Source organism: Narcine bancroftii, chromosome 4, assembly GCF_036971445.1.
Source record: "Narcine bancroftii isolate sNarBan1 chromosome 4, sNarBan1.hap1, whole genome shotgun sequence".
Classification (NCBI taxonomy): Eukaryota; Metazoa; Chordata; class Chondrichthyes; order Torpediniformes; family Narcinidae; genus Narcine; species Narcine bancroftii.
In genome coordinates this window covers 290,758,341-290,772,309 of record NC_091472.1, presented here as the reverse complement: position 1 = coordinate 290,772,309, position 13,969 = coordinate 290,758,341, and the positions used below count along the sequence as shown (strand labels likewise).

The following is a 13,969-nucleotide window of genomic DNA, read 5'->3' as shown; positions in this document are numbered from 1 at the left end:
TATCTGTTTTAATCCTTCTGGCAAAGAATATCTCTTACATCAGTTCATTTCCTTTCCAGAATCTGGCATAAGCCAGCAATAGAGCATCGTTCTCTTGCAGATTGGATTTGTCTTCTTGTAAAGAGAATTTCCTAGATTGTGATTAAATAACATTGTTTTATCAATGTCCCTTGCCATCTCATCAATTTTTTTATAAACAGTAGAATTACTCCAACTAATTGCCTGGGTTTTTTTTTTGGCATTTAAGTTATTATTATCGACACTTAATGTAAAATAATGACATAACGACATTATGAGCATTTCCACTTTTATCAATCAATTCACATCTTATATGATGCAAGAAAACCCTTTTCTAATTTCTGTGATGTTTCAGTAATCATCTGTTTGAGCATTGTCTTTTACTCAAAATTATCTTGAAGGGTTTCAAAGTAATCCAAAGAAATGAAACGCATGGGCAGAGAAGTGTTTTGCCGAGATGTAATGAAACCATACAATAAGTATTGCATCGAACACTGTTGCCACTTCTTTTTTGCTGATGATGTCATGTGTAAAATTATTTCTGAAAGTAAATGAACTATTACAGAACAAAAGCACTTCTTAGAGTCAGATTTGGAATTTTAGTGTCATGAACAAGTGATGAAATTTGGTCTTTTGTGGCAGCGTCATAGTGAAACCATTCATATTATAACCATCTTACAACATTACTATTTAAAATAAAAATAATAGTGCATGAAAAGTAAGGCAGTGCCTTTGGTTCATTGATTATTCAGGAAACTGATGGCAGCGGGGAAGAAGCTGTCCTTGTGCCACGTGCGCTTGTCTTTAGGCTTCTGTACCTTTTTCCTGATAGTAGCAGAATGCAGAGAATGTGGCCACCCATGGTGTGGGTCTTTGAGGATAAAGGCTGGCTTTTTTAAGACACTGCCTCATGTAGATGTCCTCGATGGAGTGAAGGCTGATGCCTGTGATATTGCAGGGCAATAACAAACCTCTGGAGTTTATTTTTGCCCTGAAAGTTGATGCCTCCAAAACAGACAGTGATGCAACCAGCCTGAATGCTCTCCACAGTACATCTGTAGCAGTTTATGAGAGTCTTCAGTGACATAAAATATCTCCTCAGGCACTTCAAAAAATATAGCCGCTGGCAAGCCTTCTTTGTGATTGCATCAACATGGAGGCTCCAGGACAGACCTTGGAGATGTTAACATTCAGGAATTTGAGGTCTTTGACCCTCTCCACTACTGAGTCCTCGATGAGGACTGGGTCGTGTTCCCCTGACTTCCCCTTGAAGTCCACAATCATCTCCTTGGTTTTGCTGACTTTGCAAGGTTGTTGTTACACCATTCAACGAGCTGATCTACCTCCCTCCTGTATGCTTTCTCATTGCTGTTTTTGATTCTGCCGACAACTGTGGTGTCATCGGCAAACGTAGATGGCATTGGAATTGTGTCTGGCCACATAGTCATGGTTGTATAATGAGTAGAGCAGTGGGCTAAGTATGAATCCTTGGGGTGCGCCTATGTTGATAATCAGTGAGGAGGAGACATTGTTTCGAATTCACATTGACTGTGGTCTTCCGATGAGAAAGTCAAGGATCCAGTTGCAGAAGCGACATGCAGAAGTCTAAAGTTTGTCGCTTTTTAACCAACACCGAGGGAATAATGGTACTGAAGGCTGAGCTGTGGTCAATAAAAAGCAGCTATATATATGAATTACTTAGAAGAGTTAGTTCAAAAGTTGGCTTAAATTTTCTGGAAAATAATGAACAATACATACGTTCTTCATTAAAAGCTAGCAGAAGGAGGCATACATTCACTGCCCATCACAGAAACTTCGATGCAAAATGAGGGTGCTTGCAAATGCAAGACATATAGAGCAAATATTTTCAGCCAGGACATTTATTTTCTGGAATTGAAGGTGATCGAATAAAAGAAGTAAAGCACGTGGAAGGCAATTCGTAGCCAAAGCTGGTTCCATGTCAGTCAAACATAATCATAGTGAAGTAAGGAACACTCTGAAACATTGTTAATTTTCCACATTTATCTTGATCATTCTAGGCTGTCTCAAAATGCATCCAACCTTGAAAAAAAATCATGTTGCTAAGCATCTATGCAGCAAAGACTATCACCAAAGTCCTTGCCTTCCCCAAAAAATGTTTAATCCATTCAGTTTCTGTGGTGATACACCACGAGCCTACTGCAGGGGGCAACCTGTGTACCTGCAGGAAGAGCACTGGAGGACAAGGCAACACCAGGCCGGCTGTCAATCAGCCAACCTGAATGGACCAAGCCCCACCTGGTCGGCTGCCAATCACCCTCCCTGTCCCCTGGTGGGGTGGGGCTTACTCACGAGGTGGACTAGATTTGGGCATTGTCCTCAGTGGTGGCCATGTGACATGCTTGACAGAGTCTATGGTTCTACGTTTTGAATGGCAGAGCATATCTGCACGTGCTGCAACCTTGCGCGGGTAGCTGAAGTCTGCACCTGCCAAGAGGAACACCTGCTCGTACATGAGGCAGGGCTGTACCCTTCCGCTAGCGTGAGCATCTCATCCATGAGGGCAGAGGGGGTCCTATCACCTAGGCCATACAAATACAGGAACCTGGCTTCTCACTTGCATCATGTGAGGCCGAACGTGCAAATGAGGAAGTTTTCAGAGCCATGTATTTACCTTCCTCTGGTGGCGCCTGAATGAGGTCATTGACTCATGAGACAGCTTCCTGATCGAGCGAGCTGACGACATAGAAGTATCTTGTTGAATTGGAGGTTATCTGTTTGATCTGGAACTGGACTTCCGCTTGGCCCAACCAAGTGTGGTGCCTCTTCATCCAGAAAGTCGGCTGCTTCATTGCGATGGCGCCTACAGCTTCTTGTTGCATCGTGTCGAGTCTTCAGGATGTGGAGACTTGTCGGAGTCACCAATATAACGAGTTGTGAGTGAGTGCAGCGAAGAGACTGAGACAACAGACTGTAAGCTCCGGTATCACAACTGCTTTATTTTGAATCCGCGCTGCAGCCTTTAAGCCCGATCTAAGTCCTCCCCCTAACATCCTGGTGCTTGCATCCCGATGATGCAACCACATATGCAATCTTCTGGTCTGGACTGGAAGAGACCGTCTCATGACGCCCTCCTTGCCGCAGCTGTCCCGCCAACCGCGCACGACAAGCGGAGCCAGTTTGCCGCTACAAGCATGTGCGTTGTCCCAACCCAGTGAGTTGGCCTCCACAGCCATCGGTGGTAACAAATCCCAGATCACTCTTTGACTGAAGATATTTCTCCTCATCTCAGTTCTAATGAGACATCTTTTATTCTGAGGCTGTGTTCTCTGATTCTCGACTCTCCTACTACTAGAAATTTCATGTTAGGTTTCTACTATAACTCCAGGCAAACATGATAAATATTTTCAAGTCCCAACAGAACTTATCCCTGAAGAGGGACTTGATACTGTTTATTTGTTAAGCCATCATTAATACTGTTCAATGATTTAGACCTGTTGACTTTAATTACTATGGCTTTGTCTAGTGCAATGTGTCAGCTACACTCCAGCTTTTATCTAATAGTCCAGCACTGATTAGGCACCAATGGAATAATATGATCAACAAAATACTGAAATAAAGGCAATATTTATCACTGGATTCATTCACTGAGTGATGTACGTATGACAAGAGATCTGATCTACAAAGTTACCTTCATCTTGAGAAGGGATTATATTAAAGGTCAAAAAAGGATGAATATTTCGATTGACAGAGAAAGCTTCCATTCTTTTCTGGCCTCCCCAATATTTTTACAATATCCCAAAGTTCTTGACAAGCAAATAAGTACTATTGAACTGTGGCAGTGGGAAAATACAAAAGTCAATAAATAAAAACTTAGCAAGGAGATAAAGGTTCAGTCATCTTAAATGAAGTTCATATATTGGCCAGGCTACTGAGGAGATCTCACCAGCTATTTTCCATACAGGGCCATGGGATCTTTTATAATCATCTGAGAAGACAGGGTTATTTTTCTTATTTATTACGCAACTACAGGCTGAAATCGGATTTAACTAAAGACACAGGAGACTGTAGATGCTGGAACCTGAAGGTAAACTCAATTTGCTGAAGGAGGTCCGTAGTTCAAGCAGCAACGCTGGGAGAAAAAGAATGGTTGATATGTCAAGCTGAAACTCTTTATGGAGGTGGAGTAAATGCAGTAGAGAAACTCGTGTAAATAAAACAGGGAGGGAGGGTGGAACAGGGGCTTCATAAGGAATTGGTGAACTTGGTGGAGGTGAAACGTGATGGACAGAGGCCGAGGATTTTTAAATTTAGACATACAGCATGACAACAGGCCTTTTTGGCCAGCCCGTGCCACCAAAATACACCAATTAACCCCTGTATATTCTGAAGGGTGGGAGGAAACTGGAGCACTCAGAGGAAACCGACGTAGACACAGGGAGAAGGTACAAAATTCTCATGGGCAGAACCGGATTTGTACCCGGTTCTTTGGGGCTGTAGTTGAGTTGCACTAATTGCCATGCTAACCATGCTGGGCAGATGTCAGAAAAAGAAAAAAAGAGAGAAACAAACTGGTCAGGTGGAGTGGTAATTGGAAGACAAAAAGTTGCCTATATTGGAATCTGATAAGTAGAGAAGATGAGAATGTTGGTATAAAGAGCAACCAGATGGAACTGAAGGTGGGAAGGGGGAAGGGTGGTGGAAGGAGAGACTGGAAGAATCCATTGGTGAGATGGAGGAAGAGTAGGATGGAACCAAAGATGAGGTGGGGATAAGAATATGTGGGGGGTGGATGGGAATGGTTAGGAAAGGGGACATAAAGTGGGGGAGAAAGAAAGACCTGAAGTGATATAGTAGAAGAGAGAAGGTACTCATTACCTGAAATTATAAAATTCTATTTTCATACCTGTGGTGGAACACAGCATTGCATGCATGACCTTACCATACTGTATAGGCTGGCCATCCACCGGCCCTGTAACTCCTCCCTGTAAGATTCCCCAAATAAAGGCTGAGTCACCCTATTCCCCCCCTCCCCCCGCCCCAACCTTCATACCAGTTTTGGAATTGGGACAGCAGTATGTGAAGATGTGCCTGTTGTGTCAGGTTATTAAAGCCGTTAATCACTTGCTTCGGGTCTGCTTGTGGTTATTGATTTTGCCTCAATACCTTTGGGTGTCAGGCTGCCCAGGTGATTATGAGGTATTCCTTTAGTTTGGCAGTGAAGATAGCACAGGACGTACAGCTTGGTATGGGAATGAGAAGGGGACTTGGCATGCAACCGGAAGCTCAGGATTACCATTATGGACAGAGATTAAATGTTCTGTAAAATAGCCTATGTCTGTGCTTAGTCTCATTGATGTACAGGATGCTACATTGGGAGCACCAAATTCGGTAGATGAAGTTCGAGGAGGTGCATATCAATGTTTGCCTTGGAAGGGCTTTTTAGGACCTTGGATGGTGATAAGGAAGGAGGTGTAAGAGCAAGTGTTACCCTTCCTGTAGATGCAGACAAAAGTACCAGGGTAACGGAGAGCTGAGTGGGGGAAGAGATGAGTCAAACAAGTGATACTAATGGAAGGCAGGAAGGGGTCTGGCAGGGCAGATGTGTCCAGAGATGGCGACCAGATGCAGCTGGCGGAAGTGATGGAGGATGATGTGCTGAATGTGGAGGCTAGTGGGGTGAAAGGTGAGGACAACAGAAACCCTTATCTCTGTTCTGCTTGGAGAAAGGGTGAGGGGTAACAGTGGATCTTGAGAGATGGAGAAAATACAGAAGGTGACTCTATTGACCACAGAAGGAATGGTGTGTTGCTTGAAAAGGAGGACATTCAAGTAGGAAGGGCTTTATACTATGCTGTATCATTAAATAGTTTAATAGTTCAGCACTGTGGAGATAACCTTACCAAATATGAAACCTTATATTTGCTACCATAGAATATGTATTTTTCAATTTGCACATTTCAAAAGGGTATAGCAATTATCTTTTTTTACCTTATTATTCATTAGGCAAATAGCATTTGTTGTGAATTACAGATTTGATCATTGAGTTGAAGATATGGATCTTAAGTTATCTGGAGTGTCAAATAAAAATGTACTTAATATAATAAATAGATATATTGTATACAATTATATTTTAATGCATTATTAAATAAAATAATTAGAAACTGTAATTAACTTGATTGTTCTTTTCAGGTTTCTTGCATTTTGATGTCACCACAGCTGTTTAACTAGATAATGTAGAGATGATGTTTAACTAGACAATGTAGAGATGATGTTTAACTAGACAATGTAGAGATAATGACACTAATTGCAAGATGTGATTCAGTGTAACTCAGCCTTAAGCTGTGAGATTTTTTTGATTTGAATTGGCTTTGTTAACTGCTTAGAATGCCCTGGAAGGAAATAACTTCAATGGAAAGGTTGATACCTTTGAGCCTTCATCTCGTAGATTGAACGTGAGTTCTAGATGTGTTAAGAAGAAGTCAGAAAATTCTGGATACATATCCAAAACTTCTAAGAGGTCTTCCCTTTGGATCTTATGCAAGTCGCAGTACGTCAGTGCTCGTACATCAGCATTAGATTTTCCCGGTCTTGCATAGAGATGGATCATTTCACCAAAGATGTCATTTTTCCCTGGAGAGAAACAAATGCTTCTTTAAAATCAAGGACATAAGTTTGTATCACAATTTCTCCCTGACAGCAATATTAGATCTTTTAAAAAAAATTGTCAATTTGAATATGATTGAAACAAATATTCACTGAATAAATTCTGGAGTTTCTTGTCACATTGTTATTAAATCATGATATTATTCAATGTTCTTTATAGAAGAAGTGGTATTGTTGCTTCTTGGGAGTGCAGCTACCAGGAACACAAACTTGCCAGGACTGATGAGCATTTACAGATTCTTTCAGCTTATTGACCAAGATCCATTGGAGGGTCAAACACACTTCTGAAAGGCTGATAAATCTGTAGGTTGCCACCCTGATGAACAGGTTGGGTTTGTCACAGAATTATAGAAAATGTATTGGCCCATCATCATGAAGCCTGTGATCTCCACTCATTGTGGAATCAGCAGAAGATAACTCATTTTCATGAAGCCAGCAGCATCACAATCTTTGACCATTACAGAATGATGGAAGTGCTGCAATGGGAGCATGTTAATAAAATGAGGAACTCCTGCGTAAGAGATTCAGCTTGAAGCTCCTGCCTCCTTCTCTAACTTGACCTCTGTTGATGTCTACTTCTGGTCCTTAGGGCACATTCAGCACAGCAACCTACAATCTTACAACTGGATTTGTCTGACTCACACAACTTAAGGAACTTCTTGTTTCCTAAAGTCAGCTGCTTTAGGACAAGAAAATCTTTACAGTTGTCTTGACCAATTTACATGGTTCACCATGGTTTTCATATCATTAGTGAGTTTTCTGCTTGGAGACAAAGATTGATTTTTGGAGAATCAGGAGGAGTTTTTCTTTCCTCCTCACTCACTCTATGTTGCAAAGTTAGAGGCTGATCAAAGAATAAAATGCAGCTTCGGAGAATCATGGTTATTAAAAATGTTTGCTCTTCCAAAATATAACATGGCAATCAAAATGTAATTTTAACAGCTGCAAAATCATGAACAATAGGAATATGAATTTGCAATGTCTCCTGCTGAGAGGTTGAGGGAACTATTCTTTGTTTTAGCCAGTGTAGAGGCGGAGGGAACAGAGCAGAGTGCTCAACTCCTCAGATAAATCCTTATATTCATTCGGCTAATAGTAGCCTTGAACTGAAATTCACTCCCTTGTAATAAAATCTCTGGTGGTGTATAAAAATGTTCAAGCTGCCAATCATGGGCATGTAACAACACAAAAGGATTTCCCCCCCCCCCCACATCTGGGTTGATAAATTTCTGAGAGACAGGACTAGAAAGAATTTCACCAAACAGAAACAACACCAACACACCATTAAAAATCCCACTGCTCTTTCTATCTTAATGAATATTAGTGAGGCCAAACATTTCAGACAATCAGCCATTTAAAAAAAAACTGCATGTGATTTTGAATAACAAATGGAAAATATGAACACTAAATGATATCTTGGAGAGAACTGCTTAAAACAATCTTGATGCAACTGATGTAATATTTAGGCTTGTTGTCTCAATTGCATGAAAAAGAAAATAAATTATATTCTATTACAGAGGAAGAGTATTCTTGCTATCCAGAAATTGTTAGAAAAATAGCCAAGAGCTACAAAGATTTACAATGGATTTACCACTGAGTAGCCTCATTATGTCAAGATTTACTCTGAAGACCATTTATCCAGTGAAAAATGAGACATTTTTGTAAGATTTAGCTTAGAACACCTTTTCAATATCAGCTAGACATTGAAAAATAACCTAATTATACAAAAGATTTGTCAATAACCTGGAAAGGCAAGTAATATCACAGTTTGATGAATGTTGCTTTAATTTTATAATACAGCACCTGTGCCTGAAGGTTAACCTGCAAGAAAGTGCTATAATACATCTTTGCTGACAAGTGCAAAGCGCATTTTTAAGGGACACTGCATTTAGCAATTACATGAGTTGTCAAACAATTTTAGGACAAATTTGCCAATTATCAACCTATTCAATCATATTTAGGCAAACAATGTACATATTTTTAATGAAAGGAAAGGGTCCTGATCTCAGATTAGCTTACATATAAGGATATGGATTTTGCGATGCTGATTTAATGGAAATGTATCTATTGACAGGAAGCATATAGTTTCTATTAATTACAAAATCCTTGATTTGCAAATCTCTAGGCTGTGAGTTCACACGAGTCAATGAGGCAGATAAATTTTTGTGCATCAGAAATTGAGATATTTGACTTTTTTTGTTGTTGCTTCACTTCTTAATTTGTCTTCATTTTTCAGTCCTGTAACTGATGCTGCCTTTAAAAAATAAGTCCCAATATTTCCAAGAGCTTCAAATAGCCTTGAAGATTATTACAATTTCTCAGTAAGAATGAATCTTTCTCAATAGTAAAGTTGTGAGGATTTTCTGGAAAGCTATGAGCCTCCAGTAAATCCAACAAAGAGCACTCCTGCTCCTAATACAGATGCTCAGGATATAAAGATGCTTCTTTTATTGTAATAAAGAAACTTGGGTTCTTTTAAAAGAGCTATACTTTATTAGCTATACTCATGACCTTGTGGAGGCATTCATCTCGAATCCAGCCAAGCTCCAACAAACTAGTCTCTGACTCCCTCTAATGGTCAGGAGTATCACTGGCACTCTATCAATACATCCCCTTTTCTTGAGGTGTTTAATCTAACAACATGACACATTAATATAGTATTCGTTTCAATTTAAAGTTCAACACAAATGTAAACACAACAGCTGCAGCAAAAACTTTTGTTGTGTGCAGTTCTTTTTCTTTAAGAGATTCAGTCTGTCAGGTGCTTTGATAGCGTGTGTTGATCTTTTTAACACAGGTGCTTGTGTTGGCTCTGCTGGTCAACTATTGTCTAGCACTGGTAGTGTTTCCTCTGTTGCTGTGCAGGCTGGAAATTCTGCATTTGTCCGTTCCTGCAGTGTCCTTTGCATTTTCTGCAGGCTCTTTCGATTCTTTCTCAGTATTTGACCCTCCTCTGTTCCAGCAATGTAGGATCTTGGGTTTACTTTGTCCCGAACAGTGGCCTTTTTGTCTTAAGTGTTGGAATCTCTGAGGCTCACTGTGTCATGTTGGCTCAGTGGCCCTAAGCTTTTTGCCTCCATTGCAGACACTATTGTTTCCGTTTGACATCTTTGTCATCTCTGTTCTTGATTGGGTCTGAAGAGTAGGGAAGTGTGGTGTGTAGTCTACGTCCCATCAGAAGCTCAGCAGGTGACATGCCATGTGCGGGTGTGAAACTCTGTAACTCAATAAAGCTAGATACAGATCTGAGCCACTGTCTAGTGCTTTCTTGAGCAACTATTTAACTATGTGAACTCCTTTCTCTGTTTACCATTTGACTATGGATGCAGAGGACTTGAAATCATTTGTCAAAATCATACTCTTCTGGAAAGTTCTAGAATTCTCTACAGCAAAAGCACCGTCCATTGTCACTGTAGACAATTTGAGGAATTCCATGTCTGGCAAAGATTGATTTCATATATTTGATCATGTTGGGAAGTAGCACAATAACCAGCAAAGCAATTCTTTCCAACCATGTGGAACAGATCAGTCCTAACTTTCTGCTATGGATCTGCTGGTACATCAGTCATTATCATGGGTTCCTTCGTTTGCTTTGCGTGATGTTTCAAACAGATCTCACAGCTTGAAATCATCCTGTCAATGTTAACATTTATCCCTGACCAATAAACAGCAGTTCTGCCCTCCTCTTGCACTTTTTCATTCCAAGGTGCCCCTCGTGCACCCTTTTCAACATCTCTTGTCACAGTGATTGAAGAATGATAATTCTGCTCTGTCTGAGTAGAAACTCATTGACAACACTCAGCTCAGCTCTGATGTTGTAGTATGACTGACATTCACCTCTAGCCCATCCTTCATTCAGATTCTTGATGACCTTCTGTAGAACTGTGTCCTTTTCTGTTTCAGCTGTCATCTGCTTGGATTTCATATCAGATATAGGAAAAGATTCAGTGATCAGATTCACATGGAGATTCATTGTGTGCTTCACTCTGGGTCACTGCCCTGGCTAACACAATAGACTTTACTGGTGTGTACATCCTCTTGACTATGCTTAAGTTTTCACATGCTTTGTTACCAAGCAGTGATTCATATCTACCTGGGACTACTGCGAACCTGAGATGGGGCTCTTTATCTTTAACTTTCACCTTGAGTTTACACGTAACTTTCATGCAAATTCTCTGTCCATCATAGACTTTGAGCTGTACAGGATTTCCATGGATGTATGGCTTTATCTTTATTGCCTTAATGTTGTGCTCACACATCAACTTGACCTTTGCCCCTTTCAACTTTTGTCCAGCTTGAAAGGAATATCTGTTCCATTTGTATGTACTGGCACATTCCACTTGTCTGTTGGTTTAGAATCTTCCTGCACTACCATTGCCAATAAATAGTGTATCACTGAGGGCAGTTTCTTCTATAGTGTGTACGGTTTCACTTGTGTTTCATTTCCCTTTGGAAAGATATCGCTTTGCACAGTGATTCTGCCCTTTGCACTTACTACAGACTTTTCCAGAGTCAGCACATTGTTTTGGTGCACATTGAGTGCCACATCGTTTACAAATGAATGTCTCCATCTTTTTTATGTTTCCTATGTCTCATTCTTTGTTTACATCTGTGGACACACAAGTTGGCTACTGCTTTGCCTTTGTTTTCACTGGCTTTTGTACACTCTCATCAAACTTTTTCACATGCTGCAGAGCTAATTCACTGGCATGGAATATCCTGACAGCTCCAGCTAAGGTAACCTCTCTCTCACTTTCTTATCAATAACCCCAAACACAATTTGATCACGGATCATTGAATCTTGCAGCAACCCAAAATAGCATGTTCTTGCTTTTAATTTCAAGTCCATTAATAAAGAATCAAAGCTCTCTCCCTGCAGCTGTGTGCCTGAGTGAAACATGTACCTCTTGAACATTTAATTTTACTTTGGTGAACAGTAACTTTGCTGAACTTGCTCTGCTTAGCTGCTTGGCAAAAAATACCACTGTGGAAAACCTCTAGTACTTGAGGACCTGCCATGGTAAGAAGTGGTGGAATCTTCAGGTTGGTTATCAAGTCCAATAGCTTGTAGATACATCAAGAATCTTTGTGGTCAAGAATTCCAGTCCAATTAACAGCATCAGGAGTCTTCATTTTTCTGCTGATATCAACTGATTCACATTCAGGACACTCCTAGTGTTTATTCTATTCCTGGTCTTTATTCCACTCCTGGTATGCACACTCCTGGTGTTTCTTCCACTCCTGGTATCATGTGATGTTTCTTTTTATAACAACTATACTTTATTAGCTATAGAACTTACTCATGTCTGTTTGGAGGCATCCATCATGAATCCAACTGAAGCTGCCACAAACTAGTCTCTGACTCCCTCTAGTGGTCAGGAGTATCACTCGCACTCTGTCACTTCATACGTTGAAGTTCTTTTGAGCTGTTGTGAGTTGGTTCTGGATTGACCGACTGTTGAAACTGATTCAGCTAAGGGTCCATTCGAGTACATATCACATCAATAACCAATGCACAGAGGTACAGATAAAGACAACAACCAAATACAATGAAAACATGAACTCCAGGGGACTCATGCACCATATTCACTTACCAAATAAATGTTTTCACATTTAATTTAATTTTCAGTTTAAAAAAAATGTAAATCAAAACAATGGTAAGTACCAAAATTCACATCAACGAATATACTCAACCTATATTACTATTTTAACTGATTACACCTGAGAAGCACCTGGTATCTTTTCCCTTCGTTAGTAAGAAATGGTAATTAGGCACTTAGAAAATTACAGTGGCACAACAATTCATGCCAGGAATAAGCCAAATATTCTGATCCCCAGGACTGCACTTGAACAGATCCTTATGATTCAGGTTCCTGAATGAATCCAGTATTAACCTGGTCAGCAAAATTCAGCATCTTGCTGGAGCTTTGGGATGTACATGGTGATGCCTGAACAAACCCAGTCCACAGAAATGTTTTGACAGCTGGCTAGGCCATCCCCCAGACTTAAATGGCTGTCAAAAATGTCATAATTGAAATTTTGTGAATGTCTCTCACATTCAGACATGTATATTCACAGACCATGGGCTGCATTGTTCAGGATCTGGCCAGTAGCCTGAACATGTCCACTTCTAGCAACCTGTTTAGCAACCAGAGTAGGTTCTATACCACACTGCTTCAGTCATCAGCATGGAATACTGAGGCACTGCCTTTGGGGAAAGGCAATGATTCCAGCCATGCAAGTCTGTTGTTCTCCCTCAACAACAAACTCAACAGGGACTAATTAAGGACTCTTACTTGAGCACTTTATTGATTTTCTTTGCTCTTCCTCTATTGCATGGTCAGTTTGTTTATATTTGTTATCTGATACAGTTCTTTTGATTGTTTACATGTTGACGCTGTATACAGTCTATTTTTTGCACTACCAATTAGTGGTAATTCTGTCGTGCCCGCAGGAAAAAGGAATCTCAGGGTTGTATGTGAATGTCATGTATGCACTCTGTCAATCAATCTGAAAACTGAATCTGATGTCACTTGGCAGATCCCATGCCTTCCAGTCCAGACTATTGGCTTTCACAGGAAGCTGATGCATGCTGGATAATTAAAGGCAGACTGATGCACCAGGCTCTGCAGCCTTCCCTGCTGCACATGGCAGGCAGCCTTATCTTGTTACGTCCACTGAGAAAACAATATAAAACATAGGGAAAGGCAAAGTTATTCAAGTCAGGTACCACAGATGAGCATGGCAGTGAAGAGGTGGATATTTGTTTAGTTTTTAGTTTAGCGAGATGTACGAATTTGGTGTGGACCAGAGCTTTTGGCAAGGATTGGCAAAGATAGTCAACAGCCCCCTGATTCTTGAACCCCAACCCCGTTACATTAATCATGGACTGTCCCAACAGCAATTGTCTGCAGTGTTGCATGTTACTTCTTTTTGCACAAGGATCACTATAATTATTTATTATTTATCGATCTTATGTATTTATTGTCTTATTTATTTCAGCAAAGTTTACTATTATAGTTTTATTACAAGTACCTGTTCAGTTGCAAGCAAGTAAGAATTTCAGTAGATGTGTACATTGTATGAAGTGTATGACAACAAAGTTATTGTTATTATTGTTAATAGCAGGTGATATATAGGTGATTAAAGAGACCCGGTCTGCTGGGTAGTGCAATTTACCTCTCAAGAGCAATCCAGACTGGTGATCTTCCAAATGACATTGTGGTGGCAGTGAGTGTTGGGATAATTTGCTCTTGTCTGTGAGTTGTGTTAGGTAGTCAGTGGATAACATTGGATTCCTAATAGA

General features: G+C 40.3%; 1 protein-coding gene across 1 annotated transcript in view; it reads right to left on the bottom strand.

Annotated features, from left to right (window-relative positions):
* The window catches only part of LOC138762473 (voltage-gated inwardly rectifying potassium channel KCNH7-like), a 192,670-nt gene that overhangs the window by 17,546 nt on the left and 161,155 nt on the right, over positions 1-13,969 (bottom strand). Inside the window, exon 10 of the mRNA XM_069936229.1 lies at positions 6,425-6,630. Within this exon, the coding sequence (XP_069792330.1) occupies positions 6,425-6,630 (206 nt within the window). The remainder of the gene's footprint in view (positions 1-6,424; positions 6,631-13,969) is intronic.